Source organism: Chanos chanos, chromosome 4 (assembly GCF_902362185.1).
Source record: "Chanos chanos chromosome 4, fChaCha1.1, whole genome shotgun sequence".
Taxonomy (NCBI): domain Eukaryota; kingdom Metazoa; phylum Chordata; class Actinopteri; order Gonorynchiformes; family Chanidae; genus Chanos; species Chanos chanos.
The window spans coordinates 8,729,352-8,740,064 of NC_044498.1; the positions used below are offsets into that span (position 1 = coordinate 8,729,352).

Below are 10,713 nucleotides of genomic sequence, written 5' to 3' on the forward strand. Positions count from 1 at the left end.
TCAATTGTTTTAAAATAAACATTATATGACAATTTACTGAACAGACAATTTTCCCTGGGCTTTGCCTTGAGCAAGCAAGCTCATAATGATCTCAGGAAGAGACCGCATCTTTTATTAAATCTTATTTGCATCAATAATCCACGTTAAAACACACCCTTCTCCTTAAATGGATTTTGTTTTGAAGACTGTTCCACAGACAGATTGGGTTCATGTTATTTCCAATGCGTTATTGAAAGGAGAGTGAAAAAGTAATAAACTGAATTTTGAAAAGTATTTATTTTTAAACATCTAGGTGTCGAATCTGCCGAATTGCATGCTTTGGTGCCTCATAAAAAATCCTATGGAGCACGCTACAGTGTAGCTACAATATGCATTCGATCCTGCAAGTGGCGCTATTGATTTTCCCTAAAAAAAAAAAAAAAGAAAAAAAAAAAAAAAGGTAGTGCCCAGCAACCATTGTGAAGCAGGACATTATTCCCACGAGCTATTCTTCAGTACATGATCAGTCCTTTCATTACGACTTAGCTTTGAATTCGAGTTAGTGAGTATATCTTTAAATTAATTGCAAACATTTCCTAAGAAAATAATTGTGGAACAATAGTTTTGTGATGGTACATAAACAGTTTATTCTGCAAAGACCTACTATATTTATTTCACCTGAAAAGTCAGAATGGCCCCTGGTTTTTCATTAATAAATTTAATTAACATGTATTATCAGTAGGATTGTTTAAATAGATCAAATATGGCCAACATGAAAATAATTAACATGTATATATATTTTCCCTCTGTAATAAGATGTACTGGAAAATACCGTTAGAGACTGCTTCTGTTTACGATATGCAAAATGAGTATCTGTTCGCAGCATGTCTCTAATATGGAATATCGTTTAAATTGAGAAATCCTCAAGCCCGAATGAGTTTTATTAAACAAAGCTTTATCTGCGCGTTATGGTGCGTCTGTGTCCGTGTGGTCACCGTTGCCCCTTTCTGAAATCGACTGATTCAATCACACGTGAACCGCCACTAGTCGCCCCCAGCGCTCCTGTAGTCCTTCATCGGGTGCTGTGATGTCTCTCTCATCGCGGACCCAACGTCACGTCCGCACTTGAACTTGAATTCCATCTCATTCTTCAGAGGCAACCCTTGCCACACACGCGCGGGGTCCTCCCAAAACCAGACAGGGCTCGTCACACATAAATGCAAAGACATAAAGAAACACTGGGAGCCTTTGGTGGATTTGTAAAGGAGGTGGTCTTAATGAGTGCCGGACTCATCTGAGATACTGCAACAGAGTTGCCATTCTGCGCACTGATGCCAAAGCACATGGAGGAAGGTGCCCAAGGTTCCACTCACCTGGCATACTCAGAGTCGAAGGAATCTGGATTCTTTAAAAAATACTCAATAGTTGGCAAAACCCATTAATTTCAAACGTCAAGAAAATAGATGGAAGAAACACTGTACATCTGAAGAAGAGTCAGCGACAGGACAAAAGTGTTTTTTTTCCCCCTCTGCCGTACAGCCTTTCACTGTCAGTGCGTCTTAAGGGACATAACCAAATTCTCAGTCAGCAACCTCTTGGTCACAGGTTCAAATCGTCTCGTGCTAATATGAGGACAATCTACTGTTTCTCTCGTGGGGAAGAGTTTTACTCATCGTGATTTTGATTTAAGGTGATGTTCGCTAGTTGTGAGGAGTGATTTCAGTAATATTTTACATCTCAGATCCATCAGTTGGAGGGACTAAAATTCTATTAACCTCGTGTACCTATCATATCTATAGGCCACAAAGTTAATTCCATCTAGAAGCGGAGTAGATCAGCGACCGGACAGAGGAACACTTGGGAAAGTTTCTGGAGAAGGCAGGGGCAGACACACCGCGAAATCATCCGACTCCAGCTCCAAGCCGAGGTCGCCGTGCGATGCTAGTGTAAATGCAATGTCCCGTCGCAAGCAAGGGAATCCACAGCACTTGTCCTTGTCGCAGAGGGAGACCAAACAGCGTGAGTATTCGACCCATTTATCACGACCTAAACTGAGATGTATGTAAACTGTTCATCGAGGTAAAGAAACACTTCAAAGCCTTGTTGTTTAGAATGTGGTTATAACTTATAAGAAAATAGCTAAACATGTCTTTCTTTCTTTCTTTCTTTCTTTCTTTCTTTCTTTCTTTCTTTCTTTCTTTCTTTCTTTCTTTCTTTCTTTCTTTCTTTCTTTCTTTCTTTCTTTCAGTAGTTCTATTATAATATGCTTCCTTACTCAGAAATAAGTCTGCAAATTAGACTGAAAGTTTTAAACTCTGGGATTGTTCTATCGTTCCTGTCTAAGCAATCGTGCGACAGTGTAGGAGTCATCCTAGGCGATATTGCATAGTCTAAATCCTTAAAAAGGATCTCGTTAAGAAATCACGGAAACGTAAAAATACACGGGAATGTAACGAAAAAGTGGAATGAGAAGTATATATACATTATCCTTAACAAATATGAAGGTATTTTATGGACCAAGGAAAGTTTAAAGTCTTTGTTTATGATCAGTACATTAGGCCACCTGCTAGTTCATTACCCAAGTTGCATTTTACAATCCACCAGCGTTTTTCTTGCAAATTATTAGGAGAAAAAACTTGAAAAGGAAGATGAAAATATAAAATAGGTGAGTTGATGTAAGAGCATATGCTTCGTAAATTTGTGAATCTATGCTTTGCACAATGGTGCATTTAGGTTACGTAGTATACGAGGGACAATTACTTAAATAAGGCTATTTTTTATTACAGGCCCCGAAATAACAAACTACTTAGGTATTCAAGCAGTAAGAAATTAAAAAAAAAATTAGAGTGATTTTTAATACTTTGTAATTACGGATTTATTGTCGAGTTTAATGGGTCTATTGTGTTTTCAGTTTGAGATGAACATCATGTTATCAAATGTAAGCTTAGTTATAAATGACACGAGATTTGTATAGGCTAATAAAATGACAAACATCCGCAAATACACACACACACACATACACACACACACACACACACGCATGTGCGCGCACACACACACACACACACACACACACTCTCTCTCTCTCTCTCCCTCTCCCTCTCTCTCTCACACACACACACACACACACACACATGCGAGGGGGGGGGGGGGGGGTGAACAAAATGCTTAAAATAAAGTTTAGCGTGCCTGTTTTGGTTTGGAATCTTTCGAAGTGCTTACAGTCTAACGAAAGCTGTTATTTTAATTTAATGCTTCAAATATAAACGCCTCCCTCTTTTAAAACGCAGCTCTATAAGTATTTGGACAAGTTACATATTTCGAGCACATGTAACGACGCACGAAAGATAATCAGACGTTATTAATATTTCTATTTTATGGGCCTCAAAGTGATAAAACTGCCGCGAGTTACAGACTGTCAAAGACAGCGCTCGTACCATGTTAAAGACCCTAAACAGTTTGTATGATTACTTTAATAAAATCAACATCCGAATCCGTATATCACCTTTTCTTACACAATTACACCACGACAGGGCACGAAAGGGCATATAGATTACGGCCCTACATTTCGTGGGCATACATATGCGTGGGTCAAAGCGTAGTAGATTTATAAAGGGAACAAATTTGTATAAAAGATAATTTTAAGAAATGTCCCATATCCTTGTCCGTAACCTGGCCAAGGAATTATTGGTACATTCTAAAATAGCACTCCACTCCTGCACAGCTTCAGTGGATGAACTGTCTAAATGTTTTCATCTCTCCACCAAGAGTTTTGCACTGTTAGGGGGTACGCAGGCTATATCATATTTAGCAGACTGCGTTCAAGAAGGTCGCGTTGACTAATCCAATTTGATATCAATTAAGTACATCCCGCATTTTCCCAGCCTTCTCTGGTTCTTAAATTTAATTTCATCTTGGCCTAATCCGTCTAATTCATAACAGGTCTATGATGTAATCGCTCTCTCCAGTCTGTTTCATATTGACTTATGTTGCGAGAACTGCTTTCGCCTCCATCAGCATTCAATATCTAGATTCAATTATTTACGCCGTGACTTTGAAAAAAAAAAACGGACTTTACCGGACTTTACCGTAAAACTGTGGCATTTTTGCACATGTAACGACACATGAAAAATCAGAATATAAGGACAGCTTTATCGAATTCTAAATCACTGTAAACCTAGCTGAGAAATATGATACTTCTAATACAAAAAGGATTATTAGTTGAGTAACATTTTTCCCCATTTTGTCAGGAGAGTCGTAATGCATGTAGTATCATAGTTCCTCATCCCATAATTGCAGCCTTTCTCTGTAAGGTGTATGGAAAATGTTGAAATAAAATTATTCTTTAAATGCCACACCTAAACATTTAACAATACAGTAAGATAACACAGTCTTAGAGTAACACTGTTACTCTGTTTCTTAAGAGAGTCATCATTTTGAAGAGATGAGCTTAATCTGGGGCATTAACCAGATTAGCAGCGAGACCTGGGTTGTGTGTATTGTTTTGCCTCTAAACTGACTACCGTCTTGTCTGTATTGTTGTATGGTGGAGTGAAAGAGTGGGGCAGAGAGAAAGCAGATGACTGTGTGGGTGGGTTATCTTTCCCCTAGTGGTGGTCTCTCTCTAAAGAGTGTCTAACTTGTTTGATGACAACCTCTTACTTTTTCATGTGGCTTTAGCCGGACAGCTTGAGAATTTTTTCTTTCTCTAAGACCTAGATCGAAGGTTCGCACGGAGAAGATTCACATTCACGTGAAATCATCTTGTTCTGGGACTCCGGCGAGAGTGTGTTAAAGAATTATTATAATCAAAGGAAGACAAAGAGAAACATCCAGTAATGCGTGTCTCTGTGTGCATTTGCATGGCTGTGTGTGTATGTGTGTGTGTGTGTGCGTTTGTTTCAGTTTGTGCGTGCCACTGTCTTTATACGTGCCGTCGATTGTAAACCGATACTAAGAAAACTGACTTGGAAGCATGTGAGGGCCCTCAGTATTGTCTTGCGGGGGAGGAGACTGCCCTGACTTCTGTATTGGCTGTGATCACACAAGACACGCTCAGGGATTCATGGTCTATGGGGGAAAAACCAAAGTGTCCTCATTTGGTTAAGTCAACGTTTTTGGCAAGGCACATGTCGTATCGGAGGCTTGCTTAAATTATACTTAGCCTGGAGTGATGAGACCTATAGGTCACACTCTGTAAGAAGAAGATGTGGGAACAGGAATATCTACATATTTCACGACCTGAAATTAATGTAGGACATAGTGTACTGCACACACCCGGACGTACCCTGACAGGTGTGAGCGTTTCTTAAACTTAAAACGCCCCTTGTATGTTTGCACAGGAACCTGAGTTCATGTAAGGAGCTGTAGGTTACACAGTAAAGCACCATCACAGATCATAGAAACATGGTAAATGCATGAATAAAAAAAGACATAAAGAGAGGATGAAAAAACGAAAGGCAGAGTGACCAGACAGAACATCTGTGACACATTCATGAAGAAGTATGAAGACATGAGTCATCCAATGATTTGTCTGTCATATCTTCTTTTTTTTCCTTTTCATTTTTTTTCTTTTTTTGCCCAGAACTCAGAAATACTGGTTTATATGTGGGAGGGGGCTATCCATTAGTGCCTAGAGTAGCTCATTGTTGCATGTTTAAGAAGGCGTATGTATGGATATATGGTTTTAATCGTTTTGTGTCACCGCTATGCGCGTGCGCTCCGTCAGCACTGCTGAAGAAAACTAAAACTCTTTTTAGCTATAGTATCCTGCCCTGAAAAGGCACAAACAGATTGAAGATGTCTTAGGTTTCATTACAAACTGTGTTTTTGCCAGCAGGAATTCATGACATCATGTCTATACGTTGGCAAGGGAACGACAGGTGATCTTAACCGTAACCGCACGCTGCCACGACGCAGTCACGTCTGTTTATGAAATACAAAAATTATTAATTTGTTGTTTGATTAGAAGTGTATGAATAGCTACAGGGATATGATAATGAATATGTATCCCTCATTCCTCCATGTTTTGGTATGTTTTTAAGACAGGGCATAGGTGTGGGTAAAACAAAGAGAACTAGACATGGGTCCGTGCTCATCAGTTGTAGGCCTTGAGTCTGACAGTTGCCACTAGCACCTATTCCTTCCCATTTCTCAGGGTTATCTTTCCAGAAAACGAGTTCTTTTTCGTTTCTTTCATAGTTTTGTTTCTTCTGGGTAGTTGAGGGTGGCTGAAAGGCATTTGCTTGTGAATCTGGGCTCTGTAGCTGTTTGTGAATGTGCTTTGTTTAAACTGATAGGGGGTGCTGTAAGTCTTTATGAGTAGCTTACAGCTGTAGAAGCTGACAACATTTTATTGCATTTTATTTGCCGTGTGTGTGTGTGTGTGTGTGTGTGTGTGTGTGTGCAGGCTATATGTGTATATGTGTGTGTGCATGTACCTGTGCATACATGCATGTCTATATTTGTGTGTGTGTGCACGTGCACGCGCATGCGTGTGTGTGTGTGTGTGTGCGCGTGTATGAGTATGTGGAGTGCACATACCACAAAGTGTGCCTACATGCTAATGTTCTATGTATGCACCTGGACGTTTGAGACAGTGCGTGTGTATCATTGTGAGTACTTGCACGTAAGTGTATGTGTTGGAATGTGTGTGTTTGGGGACCTGTAAGCCTTGAGTCTTCCTTTTTATAGCGAGTATTCTTAAGCACATGTAACGGCGCTCTCCCTCCTCAATTTTGTGAAGTACAAAACATTTTAGTTATTATTCACAGTTTTAGTTATTATTCTCTTTCTCATAACCAGTGATTAATTGAAGTTTGTACATTAGGCCGTAAATTTTAAGTAGGTAAGACGTCAACCAGATTTCCTTTAAAGTCGAGGCTGCAGGTATCTCTCATCAATTTGTCGTCATATTTCACTAAACTCGCTCTAAGACAGCCTCAGTGAATCATTCAAATTAAGACCAATTCAGAAACTCGCCAACATGGAGAGGTTAGGATCATGTCTCTGTTTCAAATCAGTTACATTAACATTGTTATTACTCATTCCCCCCAGATAAGCCTGAGTGAACAAGCAAAAGACCACAGTGGGAAGGCAATACACAGCATACGGAGATATGACAAAAAAATCTTATCAATGGATGTGCGTCGTCATGTTGAGATTTTTCAAATGAATATACGGTCCCAAGGATGTGGGAAATTATTTTAAACTACGCTGTGTTTTTTTTTGCTTATTATTACTGTTATTTATTTTAATTTTTTTTGTGAAGATTTGTTTAGGCTTGCATATTTCACTGCATAGCTCTGTCAGAAAGGCTTGATCAAAGGGAGGGCCGCTTGGTGTATTTACGCTGTAAGGCAAATCAGAGTGGCACCATCGGTGAAAGCAAAACGACACAACTGAAAATCAGACTCAATGACAAAAAAAAAAACAACAACAACAACAGCAACAATAACAACAAAAACACATTTCAAATGATTTTCATGATCAAGTCTAACGTGTTTTGACCTCGAATGTTTTTAAGATTCATCAGTCTTATTGGGCTCTACATACTGTTTGCTTTTATTAGGAATTATTTTTTAGAAATCATGCCAATTCTGATCGCTATCTCATCATCTTTCATGATTAATTCTTCTTTCTTTAAGGCTTAACCCTTAAACCTGTGCGTGTGTGCTTTCCTTTTCATGACCACCAGCAGGTAAAACACACATGTGCTTTTACATTGTTTGTGCAAATGCTTTGCATAGCACTGAGGTTACCAAATTGACACAACAACGTCGACAACATTAGTAATAAAAATAATAATAATAATAATGATAATAATAATAATAAATTATTAATAGTTTTAAATGTATTATTTTATTATTATTACTATTATTATTGTTGTTATTATTATTATTACTATTATTATTCTACATATTGTTTTTGTAGCACAGATATAATCTGTTATTGAGTAATCTGTATGACTAGGTTAACTGAAATCAGCCAGGGCACACCTTCTGCAAGCCCTGACATATCTGATACGACCATGTGTTCCCTGAGCTTACCTCGTAATTCACATACGTTTACCTGGTCTGCCGCACGGACACGGCAGCACACCTGTGGGCCCAGTTCACAGTGTTTGTCAGTAAATAAGAGGCTGTCCAGTCTGAACATGAGGTTATCCAACCCACCCTCAGTCAGGTTTTTTTTTTTTTTTTTTTTTTTTTCTACATAATGGGTGTATTGAGTGGGTGTGAGTGCAAGTGTCTATTGAACAGCTCCAAGCTGACATTCCTGTGGCATTGAGACCTTGCCAGAGCCACGATATTTATGCTTTCTCCTCTGGCGATGTTACTCAAGCCTGTGTGAACAAAGTCCCCCCCCCCCGCCCTCCCCTCATGTTTCTCTCTCTCTCTCTCTCTCTCTCTCTCTCTCTCTGTCTTTCTCTCTCTGTCTTTCTCTCTCTGAAGAGTGAAAGTGAACTCAACATGGCCAGGTATCTGTCAGCAGCCCTGCCCTCCACGCAGGTCCTCAGAGAGCAACAGCCATTCCAAGAATGCAATTCTCAATTCTCTCAGAACCTTTCTCTATCTCGCCTCAAACGTTTCTCGTCTACGAGCTGATGCTCGGCCTGGTGACATGTGGCCCAGCAATCGAAAGATTTTGCTGTCATATTGAACACATTTGTGGGTGGCATGTTCGCTCTCTCTCTCTCTCTCTCTCTGTCTCTCTTTCCCTCTCTCTCTCTCTCTCTCTCTCTCTCTCTCTCTATCTATCTCTCTTTCTCTCTCTTCATAATCTGTTAAAGATAATTAGATGAAGATGATCACTGATAAGATCTGAGCACGGATAGAATGCCACAAACCCCTGTGTAATGAAACCGTTATAACTCTGAGAAAGTGAAAGAAAATAAAACAAAATCAGACAACAGGAAGGTAACATGAAGGGGCTGATAACAGGAAGTGCGTCTGAGGTTATTTTGAAGCAAAAAATACTGATGCTTTTTTCTTTGATTATGTGCATGATTTATATAGATAGCATGTTTTTGAAATGTGCCATACACTCCCTCGGTGACTATGGTGTTTGTATCGCTGGAGTCTCTGGTTCACTCGTCTGTCTTGTACTGGGGCAGTTGCAATAGCCAAATTAATTTCTTGATTTGGCACTGATTTTACTGATATAACATACCAGCTAATAAAGTCTGGCTGAATGGTGTAAGGCTTTAGCTGCACAGAGGAGATGTCACTGCTTAGGTTTGTAGGAGCCGGAATGAAGGAATCCCATCATGCACTGCTCTGACACTCTTTTCACTTACATGTGAAAAACTGTGTAAAGGTTGTTTGTAAAGCCCCTCGCCACAATGCACACCTGCATCGACACACAAACGCACACACAAACACAAACACAGACACACACACACACACACACTGACAGACGAAATACCTTTGCCACTCATGGGAGCGTATGCTGTTTGTGGCTTTGTTAGAGCCCGTTTTGATGTACCTGTACAGTGCATTTGCACCTTTCCAACATCCGGTCCAGCGTGCAGAGAAGTAGACCGGAAACACACGCATACACACATCTGCAAGACATAATCTGCACTGCCTTCACACACAGACACACACACACGCACAACCACACACAAACACAGGATACCTTAACCAATCTCACTGTGCAGACAAGGAGCGTCGCAGGTGTTTGCTCTCTGCGGTATATGCTGAGTAATTTTACACTGCACTGCATAAGAAAATGGGACAGTTGTCAAACAGGGCAGAGAAGTTAGCCGTCATGTCAAAGGGTGTTACATTGACACCATGGCTCAGACACAAGGAAATGGCAGTTGAGAAATAATGTTTTGTAGTATGTTTTCTCAGGTATGTGAATTCTACACATAGTATGTGTTGTGGTTACTTTGAAGTTATGCTGAAATTCTGAAATTTGAGTTGGAATGTATTTTTGTGTGTGTGTGTGTACATGTGTGTGTGTGTGTGTTGCATTTTACTTACTGCATACAATTCATTTTCTCAGTGCAGTATTTCAATACATATGACGTGAAGAGAAACTTGTTCCTAGATTCCACTTCTGTCTTTCTCCACAAGGAAGTTAAATCTTTTCAGGTTTAATTTGAATCTACTGCATAAATACTGAAGGATGTGACAGTTTCTTGAAACAGGGACAGCACATCATACACGACAGCACAAGTCGTTCACATGCATTCAATACTGAAGCAGTTTGTTCCAGTCGAAACCTTATGTCCTTCATCAAAATTAGAACATGACAAATGATGCACTGAGATAAACTTCCTCTTTGTGTTTTTTTTGTTTGTTTGTTTGTTTGTTTTTTTTTCCTCATTTGCAGCAGAGGCAAATCATGACACAGAGGTGGGACACTGCTCCCCAGAGGTCGCTGTCCCCAGCCCACTGGGCGGGGCAGGCGAGAGTGACCTCTTGACCTGCGGACAGTGCCAGACCAACTTCCCTCTGGGTGACATACTGGTGTTTATCGAGCACAAGAGGAGGCTCTGTCGTGGGAGCCTGGGCACCGGACACGGCTGTTATGACAAAGCGGGAGAACGAGGCAGTCCGTCGCTTCCCCGACCAAGCTCGGAGCACTGCAGGAGGCCTGGCCCCGTGGAGATCGGGATCCAGGTCACACCAGGAGAAGATGAAGAGGAGAGACGGTTGACGCCCGCTAAAGGAATCTGCCCCAAGCAAGAGAATGTCCCGACAGGTAGGGTTTTTGAGGAAGGGG

General features: G+C 40.4%; 1 protein-coding gene across 1 annotated transcript in view; it reads left to right on the forward strand.

Annotated features, from left to right (window-relative positions):
• The first annotated feature begins 1,934 nt into the window (after positions 1-1,934).
• Positions 1,935-10,713, forward strand: part of bcl11bb (BCL11 transcription factor B b) — a 24,079-nt gene continuing 15,300 nt past the window's right edge. Inside the window, exons 1-2 of the mRNA XM_030771969.1 lie at positions 1,935-1,998; positions 10,321-10,692. Coding sequence (XP_030627829.1) covers positions 1,935-1,998; positions 10,321-10,692 — 436 coding nt within the window. The remainder of the gene's footprint in view (positions 1,999-10,320; positions 10,693-10,713) is intronic.